Source organism: Erithacus rubecula (assembly GCF_903797595.1).
Source record: "Erithacus rubecula genome assembly, chromosome: 4".
In the NCBI taxonomy this organism is placed as follows: Eukaryota; Metazoa; Chordata; class Aves; order Passeriformes; family Muscicapidae; genus Erithacus; species Erithacus rubecula.
Genome location: NC_136686.1, coordinates 30,601,926 through 30,623,063, shown reverse-complemented (window position 1 = coordinate 30,623,063; position 21,138 = coordinate 30,601,926). Strand labels below are relative to the sequence as shown.

General features: G+C 43.4%; 1 protein-coding gene across 1 annotated transcript in view; it reads left to right on the top strand.

The window, feature by feature from the left end:
- GRIN2B (glutamate ionotropic receptor NMDA type subunit 2B) overlaps positions 1-21,138 on the top strand; it is a 200,869-nt gene that overhangs the window by 67,811 nt on the left and 111,920 nt on the right. The window contains exon 3 of the mRNA XM_079304518.1: positions 13,452-14,050. Coding sequence (XP_079160644.1) covers positions 13,452-14,050 — 599 coding nt within the window. The remainder of the gene's footprint in view (positions 1-13,451; positions 14,051-21,138) is intronic.

Sequence of the window (21,138 nt, the reverse complement as noted above, 5' to 3'; positions counted from 1 at the left end):
TGAGAGTGCAGAGGGGTTCAAGGAGAAAAAGTTGAAGTTGGGTCCTGGGAGGGGAAAACACTTCTGCTGAGGTGGTGGGGCAAAGGGAGCTTGAGGAGCAAGGAATAAGTCTTCCATGGCAGCTGTGGTGGGAAGCACTGTGAGATGTTGGGGTGCCTAGACACTGCAGGAGGGGAGTGAGTCTTGAGAAGGTCATTCCTACATAGAATCACGTGTGGACCCTTAGCCAGCACCCAACAGGCTAGCTCAAAGAATGTATCACCACAAATTCTGTTCAGGGACCATACTGAAACCACGTTGCAGCTTCAAGGAACCAAGGTAGTACTTCTGCAAGTTGTTGCTATGCCTTATGGTCTTTCTAGGTATTTCAGGTTGCTCTGGCATTTCTGAGGTAGGGGTGTGGCATTATACAATATAGACATGGTTTTGAGAGGTCTGAAAATGTGAGGAGGCTGTTGCTGGGGCATTAAAGGAATTGCATAGTGCACTTAAAACAAGCTTATGCAAAAACGTGTGAGCAAGGAGTTCTCACTTAATTTATTCCTTCTGCACTGTGAGCATCAGTTGAGAAGAAAAATTTGCTAAATGAAAATATTTTCAGTTGTAGTACCTAGTTCAATCAATACTTAGAGGGTAGCATTTCAGGGAAACCTAGCAGCTGTAGCAAAAGCTCTTGACACCTCAAGAGGTAATAATCTGCCTTCTGAGTCCATAAAGACTGTAAGATAACTGATAAACTCTGAGGAGGTGGTTGGTGCAAGCTGTAGGATGGAAAGTTGCCCACTTGCTGTCCTGAAAAATCCCCTACCAAGATTCACCATCAGTGGAATATGTCCATATCCCAGCAGAAAGGGTTATGACCAGCCTGCTTAAAGTCCTTCTGTCTGAAATGCTGTTCAAGTTTGGACTGTAAACTTGCACAGCATCATTGTACCCTGATAAAATGCTGCTGTCAGGGTTCCCAGAGAACTGAGGACTTCCTTAGTCCAAGATACACAACTGACCTGGTGTAAGGAAGCAAACTGCCCTGAGAAGGACTGAGTTCAGCACTGGGAGGTCTTGTTTGTTTAATCTCTGTTGAAACAGACATGCTGGTGCTTATGGAGTTAAATGAAAATCTTCTGGGGATCCAACAATTGATGCACAGCAAAAAACCACACAAATTATCAATGGGCTGTGCAAACCCCCTCCCCTTGAAGATAACTGAAGGGGAATGCTCTGCCCTTTACATAGGAATGGAATATGTCCATTGTAAAGCATACAAATATGTAAAAATATTGCTTCCTTTTTCTTCCTTGGATATCCTAGTTACAGTATAAAAGGAGGTTCAGTAGAAAGACCAATGAGGGATATGTGGAAAGTCCATGTTTTTCCACTGATGAATAGAGAGGTTTGTCCGCAGCCTAGTACAGAATGCACAGGGAGCCTGACCATATTTTCACTTCCATTTAGAGAGTATGATAACACTGTGAAGTTAGTGGGATTAGCCTGAGGAGCAAAAGCACAGAGATCTACTGTCAGCCCTTAGAAACTGCTGGGTGACATAACAAGAGCAGCTGGACACCAAATGAGCTGTAGAACACTGGGTTGATGTTTTCCATGCAGTGTGCTTCATTCACCGAGCTTGCCCAGTCTGCAGGGCTGCATACCTTGAAGAGCACTGACACCAAGATAATAAACATACATTGTTCTTCAACTCTTCTCCTTCTCCTCCTAGCACACAGAAGAGGAGAGTGTTCTCTGAGATAGGGGGTGCACAGCTACTGCTGCAGGCTCCTACGCAGTGCAGACAAACGCCTAGTGTAGGAATGTACACTTCCTGAAGGCACTGAGATAATGAAAATGTTGAGCTCCTTGCACTAGCCACCACTCTTGAAGGAAATTTTTTGTTCATCTCAGTGGTTCTCAGGAGGAGATATTCAGAAGTTTTATATGAAAAAGAGAAAAAAACTTCCTACTAGCAAAAAAAATTATCTTGAAGCTAGATGACCAGAGTGATGTCTTTGTATCAGCTTTTAGAATTGCTTAGCTGCACCCTGAAATAAACCTTCCTGTGGCTAAACCCTTCCCAGAAATATTCCCTCTTATGACCTACTTAAAGAAAAGACAATTTTGTATATTTTTTGTTTGTTTGCTTGTTTTTGAACCCAGATCATCTTGATATATATTAGTTACATGACTATTTACCTCCATGGGAGGTGAGTCCTGAAGGACTGTATTTTGTCAGAAAGATTAAAGTCTGTTAAAAGTATGTCTTGATTGTTTTCACCTAGGGTTTGAAGGCATCTGTCTTCCTCTGGGCTGTGGCCAGGGCTGTGTATTGTATTGTGTAAGCTCTGGCTTCTCTCTGAGAACGTTAACCAGAGGCTTAATTAGCTCTGAATGCATGTGTGGTGGTGCAGACACTGCTCTTGAGTAGGTCTGGGCTGCACCATCACCTGATTTCCTAGGGATCACTGTCAGATAATAATCCACTTGGGTGCTGCCAGCCTGCATTGGGGTGTAGCTGGCATGCTGGAGATGAGGCACTTTGCCTCTCTTGAGACATCCTGTGTGTAATTGCCTTTGTACACATGAACATGTGCATGTCTACATACACACACACCTGCATGCAGTGAGAAACCAGGAGTGCAAGAAGACACAAAATGGAAAGACAAAACACCACAGCCTATGGTTTTTGCTTTGCAGCCAGTGCAGTGCTGGGCACGACTTTTTGTTTTCTCCCCTCATATGGACATTTGTTCATCTTTTGTACAGACACTGGCCAGGTGGTGCTCAGACTGAATAGCTTGTTTCACCCCTGCTTTCTGTAGCCCCTGCTGATGCTTCCATCTACTTCCCACTCCCCCATCGTGCCAGAGTGTGTGTGGTAAGAAAGAGGAGAGACAGGAGATGCTGGAAAACAAGATGCATCAGCTTTGCCTTTGAGTCAGTCAAAGAGCTATTTCTATACCTAACACATCTCATTCTGGCTTTTATTCTCTTAGATGCTTTTGTTACTGTTATTATTAATGACCAGCAGAGGCAAATTCTTTTGCTGCTCTATCATTCTCTTTCTCTGCTGTGTCAATCCTTGACAGAAATCTCAGTGTCTCATGTGCGTGTGTGATCTTGAAAAAGATATGGCAGTTCAGTCTCAGCCTCAGGTTTTGTTTAAAAAAGTACAAAGCCTAATATAGATAGAAAAAATTTGAATTCAAGTACAAAAAGTATCTTATTTATTATGCTACTGCTTTCAAGTTATGTCAAGGGCATTTTGAATATATATATATTAATGTGCAGGTAAGTATAGAAAAAACCTGAATTCAATTATGTGTGCTTCTGCACAGAGTTAAGCTGACTGGAAATGGGCTTCTTGACTTTCATTGTCCAAGCAAAAAAGTATACAAAACTGAAATTTGTATTACCCTTATTGCAAAGTCAGACAGACCAATTCCCACTTTCAGATCCTCTTCATCAAATCTGAGGAGTGTAAATGTTCATGTGCTTAGACCATAGAAGTGGATAGAATGGTCCTTACAGCACCAATCACTGTTGCAACTGTGAATATTAAGTACTTCAGGAACTGTGGAGAAGATTTCAGGCTCTAGCTCTACAAGTCTCCTGTGGTCTCCAGTCTTTTACCAAGAACAACTTCCAATTCCTCGGAGTTCACAAACGGCTGTTCCGTCAATAGGGAGTTTGCCATAATTTCTGCCTCAGTCTCATAACAACAAGAGCAGTGAAAAACAGCTATTAATCATCAGTGCAAATAAAAGGAATGGAAGAGCTACGATCCCAAACAAAAATAATAGAAAAAAAAAAATAATGCAGCAGCTGTGGATTTGGCAGAAGATGTTGCATATATTTGGATGGGCATGCGTGCGTGCAGGAGACTTCATGTATTTGTGTTTTTATCTGTAAAGCTGTAGAAAACCTTCTATTGAGTTTTTGAGACTTAATAGATGGGAGCTCAAGAAGATTTGAGAAGGGAGCTTCTTTCCTGTCTAAAATCTGTGTCAATAACTCCATTGGTCTCAGAGTTTCCAGTGGGGACGAGGAGAATCAATAATAGTTTAAAACTTTGTGAATCAATTCAATAAGCAAGACGGACATGACAGCAGCTTCCCAACAGGGGCACTCCTCACTGGTTGATTAGGAAGGAGAGCTGGGTGGAGAGAAGGTAGGTGCAGTTTTCATGCATCCTGGAACACAAGAGGTAACTAACTGTGGCCAAAGCAAGCTCTGATGGGGATCAAGACTTCAAGCATATTGAAATCCTTATTGTTTCACGGCAGACTTCAGTGATACAGTAGCTTTCCAAAGCAGGGATCTAATTCAGAGGCTTGGTCCAATGGATCAGGAATCCATCTTCTGCTCAGACTTGGAGAGTCCCCAGCTACCAGAATAAGGGTCACCAGGATGGTGCAGGCTGGGATTTGAACTAGTTAGCTCTCCTGATTTGGCAGCTCTGCTGGACATGAGCTGGAGCTTCCACACAGTGCTGATAACAGATGCCTTGGGGCCAGTGCATGGTTTCTGTGCCTCCTGTTGCCCGGTGCAGACGTACACAATCTGTGCTAATGAGACAGCTGCTTGCCAGCAGCATGTCCCAACAAAAATGGACCAGCGTACTGTTTCTGCATTTTATGCTCAGATTATTTCATCCTGCTCTGAAAGTATGAGGTGGGGGGTAAAATCCCTCATAAAATAAAACCACACAGAGCTGCCTTCTTGCCTGGCATACAGAACAATGATTTGACATTCATCCTGTCCCAGCCCTTGCTGTAAAACACAGGTTGAAGTGAACTGAGGTGAGTTAGGTTTGGGAGAGCTCAAGGCAAGAAGGACTTGTACTCTGAGCAAGCAGCACCTCCTTTCCAAAGTGCTGAATCTGATCTGGACCGTGCGGTGGAGGGAATCGTGGATACTCGGGGTTTCAGAGTTCTGTGAGTATGAAATGGCTGAATGCTTACTGCCGGGCGCAGGAGGAGGGAAGGTGGGCTCCCTTCCTTCCGACTGGGCCGTGCCGTGCCGTGCCGTGCCGTGCCGTGCCGTGCCGTGCCGTGCCGGGCCGGGCCGTGCCGTGCCGTGCCGTGCCGTGCCGGGCCGTGCCGTGCCGTGCCGTGCCGTGCCGTGCCGTGCCGTGCCGTGCCGTGCCGGGCCGGGCCGTGCCGTGCCGTGCCGGGCCGTGCCGTGCCGTGCCGTGCCGTGCCGTGCCGTGCCGCGGTGCCTCTCGGTGGGATGCCGGCGGTTGTGTGCGCTGTTGCCAAGGAAACCTCGCTGCCGATCTGGGACCAGGACAGTGGGGCATGACCGGTTGCCACCTCTCTCTCTCTCTCTCTGTATTATTTTGTTTTAAAATTTATTTTTCCTTAGGGATATATTCAGAATATCAGTTATGACTCTCTTAGAGAAGAGGCAGCCAGGTATGAGGTAACGGGAAATCTGGAGTCTGTGCAGTCTAGTCAGACCTCAGCTCTTGGTTTTGTCTACTTGCTAGAGAGCTCTCCTGTTTTAAGTGTTTTGTTTTTCCTTCGAGTAACAGAGTTGCCCGTTTGCTGCTGTCCAGGATGCATGAGGCTGAAGCTTTTATTGCTCCTTGCCTTAAGGAAAGCAGAGGGCACATCTACACAGACTTAGCGTGCAACTGCTCGCTCCTTTGTACTCTAAGACAAGCCAGCTCTGATCCAGATAGCATAAAATTTATATCAATGTGTTAAAAATTATCTAACCTGGTTAATAATACCAGCCTGTGAGAAAAGATTAAATCCTGGTACAGTATTACATTAAACTGACTGCCTTACTTGAGCTGTAGTCTGTCCATCTTGGAGTATGGGCATAGCCAGCTCCACTCTGCCCATAAATGCTGACTACTTCTTGGCCCCATTGGAAGTGCAGGTGTCATCTGTTAGGACAGAGAAAACATCTAACAGCTTAGTCTGCAGAAGGTTAATGATTAAATAAGCAAGGCAGAATTTGAGAGAAAGAGGGTGTCACTACTTTATTAGAGAAGAGGAGTAGAGGCACTTAACACCTCCTGACCTGTCCGCAGCTGGTTCATAGTGAGAAGAGATCTTAAGCACCTAAGAGGCTCAGAGGGCATTGGATGCAATGCTGAACTTCCAGGACTTATCTAAATTGACTCTGTGAACCTTTGGAGGTTCAGCTCATATGAAGGCTTGCTCATAATAAGAGACCAAAGGTATACTTGATGAAATGGAAGAGCAGTTAATTTAGAAATGATAAAAAGAAATAGTATTTTACCCAGGATCGTTGATTTAAGAAATTTATTCAATGACATCTTGCCAAATACTGTGACTGGACTTTTTTTAAAGTGCTGGATAGTTTTATGGCTGCTATTGATTAATAAGGCTATACCAATGACATCCCATTCAGCTTACAGTCAAAATTCAGTCCTTAGTCTGGAGGGTAAGACAGCCAGAAAAGAAGAGCCAGGCAAACACCATGATGTAATCAGATGGATGAGTAATGGGGCAGTCTGACTTTCATTTGTTTTGGGCTGGCATTGTCAAGATATTAAGCCAGCCTAGTGGTCTTCTCTGAGTTGGGACAGGGAACTTGGTCCTGGGCTGTCCAAACTACCTGCATGGTAAAATGTCATCTGCTGGGTGGAATCTACTCAGTGTGGCCAGTCGTCTAATCCAGCCATGTACTTTCATCAAACAAGGAAATACACACCTACAGAGGTGAAAATGGAAATGTAACAGTCCTGGTGGGAAAACTGTTTATCCTGGCAGCTTGCTAACTGCCGTTTCTCCTCTGTGGAAAAATGCTGGCATCCGTGTATGGTGCTCTAAGAAGCTGGTACAACATACCATCATATATTAGCCTGCTTTTGCCAGACATTGATCATAAAATTCACGATTTTTACACCCTCTCTTTAGCCAAACAACCAAATTTCTCTGAACCGTGTATGTTAGACAATGGCCTTGGTATGTTTGACTCTTTCATCTTTTTTATCAACTGCATGTGGTATAGAGCGAAACAGTACCAAGATCAAGATTACAGAATCTAGGTTATCTTGTGTTTCCTCTGTTGCAAAGTCTTTTGAACAAATTATTTCTGCACACCCTTAAGTGGAAAGTGGAAATCACTTAGCTGTTTTCAACCCTTGAGTCATCTTTAATTGGAGACCTTTTTTTGCAGCTCTCAGGAACTTGTTGGTGCTGGAGCACTTGAACTGTTGCCCCTGGGTTAGGGCTCTGCAGCAGATCTGTTTCCACTGCTACAGAGAGATTCATGTCCAATCCATGACTGTGCTCTGTGTGTATAACAAGACTTATGTGTGTAGGTAATGTCATTATACATATGAATTTGGTCTATTTGCTGTCATTTACCAGGGTTATAATTGGATTTTGCTAACAGTTCTAGATTCTTCATTGCAATTAGTAGCCATCAGGGATTGTGGCATCCAGAGAAGGCCTAGAGAGTTGACAACCATTCTCTTAATTAATTTATCACAGTATATCCTGTCTTTCTATCAGTGGTGACATTGATCTGGGTTTCTTGATGTCACTCATCCACCAATTTCTGTAACCATCAACTCTGAGCTATGCATCCTTCTGTCAAATAAGTCTAGTATGTTCAGTAATTATTGCAAGAACAAGGGAAGTAACTGATAAATGATATGGTTATATAAATCACATTAGTTCATCTAACAAATTTGAACTTCCCACTGATAGCACATTCCCAAGGCAGCTTGGAGGATTTTCACTAAGAATGATCCACTCATGAGTGAATCAGAATATGGGAAAAGGATTGCAGGAGGTCATCTGCAATGCAAGTTGAAATAGTTAGTAACCCAGGGAACCAATTTTAGTAAAAAATGGAAGTTTTGAAATCCTATGAAATAGTATAAACTAGGCAGAGTCATTAGGAAATGACACAATCCAACGTGCTCCAACTTTACATTGAGTAGGTTTTGCTGTGAGTGTATCCGTGGAAATGTGAGTGTGTACATGTGTGTGAGATGCAGAGATTCTGTTTTAGATGCCAATTCCACCAGGAGAACATAATATTAGGTCTGTAGTGTCACCATGTTCTTATAGTCCCTACTGCAAGCATTTAAGAAAGGGCTCACACAGCATGATACAGCATGCAATATAAAATCTAGAGTTTTATTGTATTGAGTTGTTGAAAACGAAATAAAAAAATTAAATTTGGAGAGAAAAAAACCAAACAGAGGATCCTGACTGTAGGCTAGCCTGAGGCATTAATGGATTTGTGGTAAGATAAACAGAAGTAAATGAACACTTAAGCAACAAAGATCCTGATTTCCTGTCAGATATGTTATAACAAACGGGACTCAGACATATATGAAACTTAATTATAAGACGTTGAACTGTTGTGGCATTTTCTATCATGAGCAGTAAAACTCCCAGTGAATCAAGTATCCCACTAGGACTGTGACAAATAGGTACACAGTGGTGTCTCAGTTCTGAAGAAAAGAAATACATAAGTAGGGAAATGGAAACCTGTGTTTTCCCAGAAGTTATTTGGTGCTTGCTCACTCCTTTCCCCCCTTCCCTCTCCACCAAACTGTGTGGTAAACAGGACTGAAGTCTAAACAAAAGGCAGTGGTGTGTGATTTGGCTGTTGGTCATAGAGTAATTTTGTAAATCAAGACTGTACTAAAGACTCATGAACAGCTTTTTTTCTAAATCAGGAAAATAAGAAGAGGGTTTTGGAAAGTGATAGTTGCCTGAGTCATTAGGATCTGATAGGATCCCTTCTTCAAGCTGGAAGGAAGGACAGACCCCCGTTGTTAAATTATTGCTGTGCAGGAAGCCTAATGAAGCAGCAAATGGGGTTAAATATACAGATGTTCCCAAAAGCCTGATAAAAAGGGGCTACTAGCCTGGCAGCACAAGTTGTATTTGTCCTGCACCTGTGTGGAGACAGCAGAGTAGGGCATTTGGCAATGACATGGTGTATTTCTCAAAATCTGGAAGCAAACAAGTGCTCTGGAGCTGCTCCTTCCTCAAATTCCTTGTGCATAACTTGACACATCTTGCCTTTGTGGGGTCTGGCACTTTGACTGAAGCTAAAGGAACTTGCCACCCCTAGCAAAAATGTGTTTGTGGACCAGCCACCAGAGCATGGAGCACAGAACCAGATTGCATTCAGGCTAGCCAGTTCCTCAGCATGAGTAAACCACTGCAACTGATTTTGGGGGTCTTGCATCCCCTGCTTTGTGGATGGTCCCCAGTTTGCCCCATGCTGAGAAGCAGTTTTTCTCTGGATTGTAAGATGCTGTTTGTAAGGCAGTAATTGTATTTGCGTGCCTGGGGAATCTAGAGTGCCTGTTAGGAAGGAACTTGTGATAAAAGCTCCCTGGGGACCTCTTCTGCCACATCTGAGGTAAATGGCTCATTAAATGGCAGTGATTGGTTTCAAACGGTGCAGCTGGAGGAGGGCTCCTGGGGGAGTCACCTGCAGCCTTGCCACGGGCTCACTCTTTAGTGAGGTGTGGGTCAGACCTGGCTTGGTCTGAAGAACTTAGAAGCATTGGTGATAGCACTTGACTGTTCTCCAAACCTTGTTCTACCTCTGCAAACCCTCTTCCATCCACCTAGGAACTCACTAGCCACCAATCTCCAAGAGGAGGCTTCATGGTGAGTGTGTTTGTACCTTTACCATGTGCAATCCAGCATTCTTATTTGAAGGGTTAAACGTGCAGGAGGAGGAGGCAATACTTGTCCCAGCATTGGTAAACTTGGAGCAGATTTTCTGTGGGAAGCCATCTGTCAGCTGGGGAGTGGTGCTGTGTCAATTGATCAGCTCCACCTCCAGCTCAGCTCTGCAAACTACAGATCCCTGACCTTGTAGGTGACACAGTGGGGGAGTACTGGGATCTCTGGAAGCTTTGAGATCCTGTGATGGAGCCTCTGCTCTTTCAGACTATGAGGGACACCCTGCAGCATCTTGCTGCCTCTTGCAGCAGGTAGTGATGGAAAGCCTGAGCTTGCAGGTGCAAGAGCTGCAGGAGAAAGACAAGCTTTTTCCTCTAGCCAGGGGATTGTATTTCAAGTGGATGATGTGCAATGTAAGGGACTTCTGATTAAAACTCAACCTATCCCTATCCCAGACTTAAATCTGTCACCTAGTGGCGATGCTGAACCATGTGTTGGCTGTTTCAAGGTAAAAAAAAGAAGGTGGAAAGGATGAAATTTCTTCAGAAGAAAAAACTTACAATGTTCTGTAAAAGACTCCCAATGTCTGGAAGGGTAAAGTATGCATTTTTGGTTTTAGACTCTAATAAAGCAATAATAATTCTATAGGGTAAATGTGCGTAAAAATGGTAAAAGGCCTCTGCAGTGAGGTCAAATTCATACTCTGACAGCCCCACTGTTTTGTATCAGTTCAGCTCCTTCTCTTTTTCCTCAACTTCTCATCAGGCAGGGCCAAAAACAAGATTGAGAAGAAAATTGTGGCTTTTGGACATTTTTCTTAGTTTGCTTTTTGTCCCCCCCCAAAAGGCAGTGGCTGAGATTTCTATCCAACTCGATCAGCAATTCTCCTGATTTATTATGAGAGGGACACTTTCTTCTTTACTATTGTCTGTCCTTCCTTCTTCACTCCTCTCTGAGTGCTGAGTTGTTCAGGGAATGAAGAACATTTGGCTAGCCCAATTATTGGGGTGATTAAGTGCCAAGAGACATCTTGGCAAACCAAGATCTGGACTGGCTTGCACCTCCTTAATGCTCTCATTTTGAATATAAGTTGCCTCTTCTTGCTGCTTCTGTAATAGAAATGCCAACAGTTGCTCAAGAGCAATTATTGCATGCTCATCCAAGTGGCCTGTGCTGTTTGATTTAAAGTGGGGTGCTTCCATTTCTCAGTGGAGTGGAATTGTTTTGCTGGGTTGTGATAAAGCTATCTATTTGGTGTATTGATTTTTGATGTTCTGATACACTGTTGTTGGTGAGGAGCTCTGAATTTTCTCTGAGTCTTTTGGGGCTGAATTCCCTTCGACAGTTAGGCAGTGCACTCGTGTGGAACAAACTGTCAGAAGACATTTTAGCTTGACCCTGTTTAAATCACTGGGAGGGAATTGCCTCCTACACCTTGCTATCCTGCCTACTAACTCCTGAGACTGGGTGTATGTAGCCCTGAAATAGTAGTGGATTTACCATCTAGTGTCCCCTATTTGTCACTGAGGAAACAACCAGACAAGACTTCCAGACGCTGTGTGTCAAATGTTCCTGTAATTCAATAACCAGGCCCTTCAGATCTTGGACTCTCTGCTAGAAATGGTGAAAAATTACACTCAATTCAGAGGCTCTTATGCACAAGTGTGGAAAGGCTCTTGTTGAACTTAACATAAAAATAAATACTAGTCATTGGTGTAGCTGTTTTGCCTTTTCATGTTGCATCACTCTTCTCACTCTAGCATCCAGTTTGCTGCAAGTGGCTTTCAAAGGCACAGTGCAATGAAGAGTGTTGGAGATGCCTGTTCAGGAGTTTTTCAAATTCTGCCAGATGCTGTGACAATAGTTTGATTTTTCCTCTGTCTTTTCTAATTTTCTCCATAAGCTTCAGAGACATAAATTATCTTTTTATTAGAAGAGTGGGTTCTTTTCCTGAGCACAGTTTGGACAGAAAGGGTTGAATTCTGGTGGTAAAAAATATGAGTTGTTTTCCACGTATTGAGCAGCTCCAGTTGCTGCTCCTGGTTGTATTTTATTTTATTTTTTTTGTCTTCACTTTGTTGCTGTTGTATTTTCCTTTTTCTTTTTGCATTCATTTATTTTTCCACTAAGCAAGGAGCAGCCCTAAGAGAACTTTCACATGTGGATGGTGAGCTGTACAGAGGAAGTGAACAGTTGAATCAGCAAACCTCATAAGAAAGGCATGGGGATTTGGGAGCAAGGACTCTTTTGTATAGGATGTGACCCATAGGGAACTCAGGAAAGAGAAATGAGCAGCTTAACGCTGAGTATGGGATCAGGCCTTTATTATTGCTTTTTTTTTTCCTGGAGTTGCTGAGCTATAGCATGTTTTGTCAATATAGGAAATGGCTATAGGTAATCAAAACCTCAACTAAAGGATGAATGGATGATTGATTAACTACATCTCTGCTGAAAAGCAACTTTACCTGCCAGGGTGTAGGAGACTTAATTTGGTAGAGAGCTGTTCTGAATGTGGCAATCTTGAGGTAATGTCTTGAGGCACAATTAGTTTCCCAGGTCTCAAACTCCTGAGGGTGTCCTTTTCTAGTTCTGGTCCAGTTTTCCAGGCTTGTTAAAAGAAGGTGGGGCTATTCTCATTCCTTAAAGTGGTGTTTCGAATTAGAGAACTTTCTTATTATAATGGGAATCTTTACATAGAGAGATATAATTTAATTCTTGGATTTTTGTGTTTTGGTGGTTTTTTTTTTTAAATTTGTGGTTGGGTTTTTAAAAATTATCTAATCCTACTCTACAGAATTCAGCAGGAGTTTGCAATTGATTTTAAAAGACAGAAGATAAATCCCTAAGAGAGCCTATTGGCAAATAGTTTTTTCCATTCCCTTCCTTCATGAATTGGGCAAAACCAGAGATTTGCATTTTTCTGGATCTGTCATAAATTGAAAGCCTGGTATCTGGTGAAATCCCAGGACAAAAAAGATTTACACTATGCCATTAGAGAGCTGAGATCTGTATAAAGCTCCCTTGGAGTCTTCGAGGTTGTAAAGTGGTACAAGTTCTGAGTTTTGCAAAGATGAACTTAGTATGGTAAAAGGATATGAAAGCAATACCAAGAGAAAGATTAAACTGACATTTCTCTAAAACATGACGTCAACAAACATTTAGAAATCTGTTTTAATGTATTTTATGTTATTCTGAGACTGAGCCCTCACAGTTGTACTGAGAACTGTGCAGAACTCTGAGCTGCTGCTTGCTTTGAGAGGAGCTAGCAGCAGAGAATTGTCAGAGCTATTTGTATCCAGTGATTTGCCTACTCTATTTTTACTTTGGTCTGGGTACTCAAGCCAGAGTGACTCTCCCAAACTCAGTATCAAAATGACTGTCCCAAAAATCAGTATCAAAACTGCTATGTATCCTGTTTATGCTACTTAAAGAGTTATGATAATCCTGTGATTAAAGCTCTTAATTTCATGGAAATATTTTGTACATATTCTGTTTTTCTGTCCTCACTTGTGTACCACTTGCTCTCTGTCTGCTAGAATCAGGCCTAACAGTTGAAACCTTGAAGTAATTTTGGCAACCTGCCTTTAAATAAAGTAAGGACAGCTGGTCATAAAAAGAATTTTACTTCCTTCTCACTTGCTTCACTTAAATTTTAAAAAGTTAAAAATGTTTACGCTCTGGCCAAGATATGAAGTAATATTCTGACTCTGTGCCTACCCGTTTATGCTTTTATTGACTAGGAATGCTGTTTATTTCCTTTGACCTATTCTTGTTTTCTTTTTTTTCTCTCTTCCTCTCTTTGACTTCCTATTCTAGGATGAGTCATCCATGTTCTTCCAGTTTGGCCCATCAATAGAACAGCAAGCTTCTGTCATGCTCAACATCATGGAAGAATATGACTGGTACATCTTCTCCATTGTCACCACTTACTTCCCTGGGTACCAGGACTTTGTGAACAAGATCCGCAGCACCATTGAGCACAGCTTTGTGGGCTGGGAGCTGGAGGAGGTCCTTCTCTTGGACATGTCCCTGGATGATGGGGACTCAAAGATCCAGAACCAGCTCAAGAAGCTCCAAAGCCCTGTCATCCTCCTCTACTGCACAAAGGAAGAGGCCACCTACATTTTTGAGGTGGCCAACTCGGTGGGTCTGACGGGCTATGGCTACACGTGGATCGTGCCCAGCCTGGTGGCAGGGGATACAGACACGGTGCCGTCCGAGTTCCCCACCGGGCTCATCTCTGTCTCATATGATGAATGGGACTATGGTCTTCCTGCCAGAGTAAGGGATGGAATAGCCATAATCACCACGGCTGCTTCTGACATGCTGTCTGAGCACAGCTTCATCCCTGAGCCCAAGAGCAGCTGTTACAACACCCAGGAGAAAAGGATTTACCAGTCCAACATGCTCAACAGGTAAGGGAAAGAGCTGGACCAGCCGTACAAAAGGGTGGTCAAAGGCTATCTCTGATGCCAGGGTATTTCTGCTGGGGTGTGTGATGCTTTGGGACAGCAGATGGTGCTGGCCAGAACCTGGGCAAGGACAGGTGAACTGAGGATGGGGCCCACATTGCTGTGCATCAGGAGTGCCAGTGTTGTCACCCCCTCAGAAAGTCTTCATACAACACAGAGGGCAAGTGAGCAGGAGGAAAAGGAATAGCAAAGGCATAGTGCAACAAATTGAGTGTGCCCCTCAATGCACAAATCAATGCTTTCACCACAGCACTGACCTTCTTGGGCTGTCTTTGCATGGCTGGGTCTGCAGCTCTCGAGTGGGTTTTTGCAGCAAGCAAAGGGAATGTTTGTGTTGATGTCTGGAAGGCACCAGCACTATGTGAACAGGTGTCCCTTATAGGTCATGGTTGTGTAACCTATCTGGAATAATTTCATGGCAACCTTTGTCTGAACACCAAGTGTCCTTCTGCTGTTCATTAGCCCTGAATTACAGGATAGAAAGAAGTGCAAAGAGTTGTGGAAAACTAGAGCTGCAAAAGGAGTTAGAGCCATCAACTCTGCTCAGATCCTGCTTCATACTCAAAGCCTTTGAAGACCTTGGACGTCTTAAGAATCTGGTTTACCTCAGAGCTTGTGGTGTCGCACTGCTCTTTGGCACTTCACTGGCCATTGTCTGTTGGGTGTTTTGGGTACTGTTCTCTCCTGAGTACATTATGCAGAAAGCTTAGTACCTTGATTAGAACAGCAAGTTTTTCCAAATTGATAAGGGTATTTAAACATAGGGATAACCTGTTTGAATAAACATCTTCTTTTTATCCAAATTCAAAATTTCCTAAGAAATAGTGCTATGACATCTATTTAAGGGCATAGAGAAAGCTTGTGGTGGAACAACCTCTAGAACAGCACTCTGATTACTAAATGTTCCTTTTTGTCCCAGATGGAGTTTTAGCGAGTAGCAAAGCAACCCAGATAATTAGACATGGAATCCAGATGCCCCCTGACCTGCTCAGCTGTCATTGTCCAATGTTCTACATATAAAATCCTTGGACATGTACCATCCTTTGTGGTGAGAAAAGGAGAATCCACGCAGTAGCCATCAGGCCACACAGAGCTCAGTGTCTTTGTTCATTTGTCATGTTGAATCACTGAGCAGTGCAAATGTTATGGATTGGTCTGCATGCTGTGGCCCCTCACTATCAACTCTACTAGGCAGATAGAGGGACTAAGGGACAAGGGAGCAGATTTTTGCTTTGCCTGAATGTTGGGGACTGTAAGAGAACTTTAATCTTTGACCCAATATATTACCCACATTTCTCTTTGTTCTTTGTCGCTATCATCAATTGGCATATTAACAGATTTTACTGCTTTTACTTCCTCCTCTCCATGTTGTTTTTTTTCTCTATGCAAGCCTTGAAACTACCAAAGGTGCCCAAAGCTTTTATCTCTTTCCTTCCCAGCTACACTTAGGAGTAAGGGTTTTTTCTGCAGCTCTTTTGAGTCATCACTGAAATGATTAAGCAGGGAAAATATATTTAGTGTATACAAAAACAATGAGAAGTAACATCAAGGCAGGCTTTTGTTCTACCTTTCCAAATGAAGAGGGATTTTGGGGAGAGCTCTATTGTGTCTTTTCAGCAGTTATCTAGAAAACAAAACGTTCCCTGCTATGGGATGCAGCGTTCTGCAGAGACCTTCTGCTAATGAGTTCTGTTGACACTCTGTTAGCCTATGCATAACATCACACCCATATAGCTGTGCTGCTTCAAGGAGCCAACATAATCTCTCTGCATAGCACCTTTTTTGCATTGTTTAGAAGTTGCCAGCTCAGAGACTCTGGAGTGTAGCTATGACAGCACTGTTGTGCTGTGTAGATATGCCCTGAAGCCTGGGCACCCCACATGAAAGCAGTTCTTGTCACTTTTGAAGTTCCTAGCTTTCTTTTCACCTTCATGACCCAAATTATGCTATTTCTGCTCCCTTGTCTGCTTTGGGTACAGCATTCACAGGAATGAGTGCCAGTACGTGTGGCTACAGCTTAGTTTGGGTACTGACATCAGTCTCACTGAGAAGCACAGTCAAATTAATCTGTGCCAAGCTCTGTTCTGCCACTGTGTAGATTGCTGCAGGCACCTGGTCTAACTCAGAAATAATTATACTTTTGTAGTGACCTGTGAGCACAGTGCAAATATTGCCTTTGCTTCACATGGTGCTGGCCTGTGAGGGGGTTCTGCCCTTGCCTCCTTTCCCCCACACCTGCCCATGTTTCCACCCTCTCTGTATTTCCAAGGGAGATAGTTAAAAAGTTAGGCTTCAGTGGGTTGGGTTCTTAGTTTTTTATTCAAGTCAAAATACTTTCAGGTGCCTTTTAAGTTTAAAAGCTGGTGGTGTCTGAAATAAGCCATTGCTTTTACAAATCCAAGGGTTCAATAGATATTGGATGGCTTCAAACTCAGCCTCACACCTGTGGAGGAGGAGAGGGAGAGGAGAAGCACAAGATGTGGAAGGAGGCAATCATGAAAATGTGAGTTCACCTCACTGAGCCAAAACTCAGAGATTAATAGCTGTAATCTGTGTTCATACCTTCCAGTTCCATTGAATTTGCTGGAATTTACTATGTGCTAAGCTTTAAACCTCTCATGATATGCTTTGCCAGTTTGGGATATTACAGATTCTGCAGACCTGGCTACTTCATACCTTCTGTAACCCCTTCCACCTATTAGAATCCCATGGTACTTGTGTACCAGGTAGCAGCAACACCTGCATGTCTGGAACATGGTTTGGCTCATCTTGGACTGGACTTCAGGTTCTGGAAAGCTAATTTTAGCCTTGCTCTGGACCAAGCAATACTATATTCAGCCATCTGCAACTTACAGTTCCCCTTCCACATGCCTACACAGAGTGAAGAAATGCATGTACACAGGCTTGGTGTCTGGGGAGACAAAGTGTATGTGTGTGTGACCTCAGATAAAGCATCACCACGTAGCTACTGTTTCAGAAACTCTTGAAGCTAATCCAGAGTGGTCCAATTTGCTTCAAATCCATAGCTGGGGAAGCAGTGCAATAAAGGAATTTTCCCATTTTATTCTCTGGAGAGTGACACATCCAACTAAAAAAAGGTGTAATTTAGTTCAGCTGGGGCACACTATACACTGACTGTGAATTAGTCATTTCCCAAGATCATCCTTTGAACTCTGACCACTTCTTTATTTTTTTCCTTGTCTTTCTAAAAGGACAGTTGTTCTGAATGCAGCTAAAATCAAATGGTCTTGCTCAACATGGTGTCAGTGGTTCATCTGGGTATATAATGGACTAAAGAAAAAATGAACTGAATGTTGTTCCAATTCTCCCTGTCTTTGCTCCTTTTTACACTGACACTTGTTCATTTTTGCAAGAACTTGTGCAAACAAAGTTTTATTTGAGGTATGGCTGCAAGCACAAAAAGAAACAAGACAGGCTGTTATCTAAATGCCATTTCTTGACAATGTAGGTGTTTGGTCTGCATCTTCTTGTATGGCTAATGGTCTCATAGCAACTGTTTCTGTCTGAAACAGTTTGAAACTGGTTCTCTTTTGTGTTAGACAGGAACTGCAGAAGTATGATCACGACCATTGAATATTTTGGATTTTGTCCAATAAGTGAACTTGCTGATGAGATAACTCCGCTAGAGAGTAGTGATACTCTTTAAATGTAAATGATACTTTGAGAGAGTTTTGTTCTACAAGGTTTGTTAGTTACTTTTTTGAATGATTTTTGAGGAATTTTTCCTCTAGTGAGGGATTTATCTCAATTTATGCTGATAATAGGCTTAGGTGGTAATTTTGAGTCCAAATATCCAAATGCTGTTTCCCAGTTCAATTACAGTCTTTAATTCTTTGTTCTGTTGATAATAATTACCTATTCATTTATTCCTTCATTGTCCCAGAAAAAAATCTGATCTGAATATTTCAGTCTACCAGGTTTATACATTATCCCAATATCTGGTCTTCTGGGCACCCAGCAAAACCACTGTGTACTCTGCTCTTTTCTACTGGATGAGAAGATTTCAAAGGTTGGGAAGGAAATGTTCAGATGAGGAGCTCTTTTCTCATGGTCCTTCTTAGGAGAGTTGCTAGGCTTCCAGGCATCCTGCAAAACTCATCATTTTTCCCTTCACCATGGCTGCTGAGGAGTGAGTGGGCAGAGGTGGATGTGTTTATAGGCAGCCTTCTGCTTATTTCGTTATTTTAATTGATGGGACAGATTTCCTTGAGCTCTGGATTGGTGCTTCTCATTACATTTTAGCAATGGGAAGAAATAACTAAATGACAGGAGTATTCTTAGGAGTGGAATTCAGAGATGAGTCACAAGAAATGAATATAATTTCTGGCACATATTTGAGAAATGGAAGCTCAGCTGTTTTGTATGGATATTCACAGTCTTTGGGCTACATAAGCTGTGGTTTTATTGTAGCCTTCAGTGAGACCTGGGTTCTTTCTCCTTATTGTCATGGCTGCTTGTGAATGCTGGGCCATAACTACTAGTTTGTTGTTGTAGGGTTTCTAATGAGTTCTCTACTGATTGGCTTTAATAGTCTCTCATTTAACACCAGGCTGCACACAGCAGATTTCATTTTAATAAAAAGTGCAGTGGAGCATTTGCTCTGGAATTAAAATACAAATGTGGAATTATACCACCTTTGCAAAGAAATACTTTTAGAGGGAAACAAATTTAGGTTCAATTCTGTACCTCAGATCCTTCAAATAGGAAAACAGCTGGCAAGCTTGCTCAATGCACTGTTTGGACATGACACTTCCACTCTGGGGGAAGTAACATCCATCTGTAGTTTTACCTTGCCTAACAGATAAGAAATGCAGAAGAACCTTTGAGTACTTGGAAATTGTTTTCCCTGAAACAACCAGGGCAAGCTCTGTTCTCACATGACTGCATTTCCCTGATAGAAACTAGGAATTTCTGGGGCTTAGATACCTGAACAGTGAGCAGAGAAAGTTCTTGCTATTGGGTTGTACAAACAAACTGCTTCCATGGAAACTCAAGACCATATGGGTTGTACATATCCCTACAAAAGTGCAGTGTCCCTTCAGTGTCACCCTGATACCTGTGAGCAGCACCATACCCATAGCACCCTGGACCAGTTTTCCCCAGATCAGTGCCAAGGATAACACCTTTCCTTGTTTCTCTGGTCTCTCTCAACCCACCCTGCTGCCCTCTCCTCTCTAATAGTGGCAGCCATCGCCTTCCACACCAGACACAGGGGTCATCATATGACATTTGCAGTGTTTCCATGGAGCCACTCGGTGTTGTCTCCTAGTTGAGTCAGTCACAGACCTTCACACAGTGCAGTAGGGAGTAGAGGGCAGGAATGGACAATGGACCAGTTGCACTGCTCTTTCTCCATTCACAAGTTTGTCAAGTTATGCTCATACTGGGAGACACTGTCTCACTCAGTTTAGCAGGACTGCATCTACCTGCCTGGCACCTGGCTGGGAAGCCCTGCTCCAGCCCTTGAGTCCTGTGGTGCTCCAGCTGTGGGAGGCACAGTGCCAGGACTTGCTTCTTAATGCTGGTGAGAGAAGGTGTAAGTGGCGTGTTCCCAAGGATGCAGAAATTGCCCTTTTCAGAAACTCAAAGGGTGAGGGAACGTAGGTAATTTTGACCTTTAGGAGCCTTTAGGCCAGTGTCTAGTTAGCAGCTCATTGTGTTCCCACTGGTTGGTGTGTCCTGCTGCTGTCAGGCTGGTGCAGAGTGGCAGCACGTGGCATGAGCGCTGCTGACAGATTAGACATCCCTGCTGCTGAAATCGGCTTGTTCCTGTCACTGCTCCAGCAGCAGCTGGGGGCTGGGGCTGGCCCGTGCCTCCTGCCTCTGTCAGGGTCTCTGCCTCCCTAGTTGTACGTCACCTCACTCTCTGTGAGTGCTGCCATCACCTTTTCCTGTCCCTGCCTTGCTTCTCCTTTTGCATTTCATTTGCCCTGTGTGCAATGCAGTGGTGCAGTGCTGGTGAAAAGTGCTGTTGGCTTCCTCTGACTCCATTATTTCTGTCATGGGAGAGGAATGCTGAGGGCAGATGGTGACATGCTCTTGATCCAAGCCTCACCCATACAGGTGGGTGCTAAGGGTGCCTGATGCAGAAGAGCAGTCTGTGTCTGGCTGTGTCTGCTCTTAAGCAGTCCTGTCGGGGCGGTGGGAAGCACAGCTGTCCTGCAATGGAAGGTCAAACATCAAACTAACTTGTATGCTGGTAGGACACTGGAAATCCCTGGCTTCTCAGTGGGAGTCTATGATGGCATAGCAAAAATGTTTGTCCCTCAGCAGGCACCACAGGATGCCTTAGTCGTGCATAGCTGGGCTTTGTCAGAGAGGGAGAGGAGGTACTTGTTCTGTGTGGACAGATGGGTATTTCAGCCTCTTTGCAGTTAGAACAGGATCACAGAATCACAAAATATTCTGAGTTGGAAGGGACCCACAAGGATTGTCAAGTCCAGCTAAGTGAATGACCTGTACATGGGTTGAACCTGCAACCTTGCTGATACTAGCACCTTGCCCTAACCAACTGAGCTAATAGAAGGGTTTGAGTAAAGTGATGGGTTTTTGGCAAGTGTTATCTTTTGATTAAAGGACATACCCTTTCATTAACTCCTCCAAAACCCACCAGCTGGGAATGAATTTTAGTATGCACCATCAGTTTCCAGATGGGAAAATGTCCATGTTCTGCTTCCAGCCCTCTGAGACATATTCTGCTCTGCAGCCAAGTCCAATTAGTGCTAGTACCGTGGCAACTTCACTTGCTGGTGACAATATGTTTTAATGTTTGTCTTCAGACTCTCTCCACTCCTCATGAAAAGTGAGTCAAAATCCTCCCTCTGTGGTGGAGCTTTGGAGCCACAAACCCAGTTTGGGCTGCAGTTTAGCACCAGCTCTGCTGCTGTTGATCCTCCTCTGATCACAAAATGCATTTAGGGTGCTGTGGGCTTGAAAGTGCCTCAGGGAATTTGAAAGCCTGCTTTAGCAGAGCACTGGAGGGATGGTGAGAAATACCCTCTTTCCTTCAA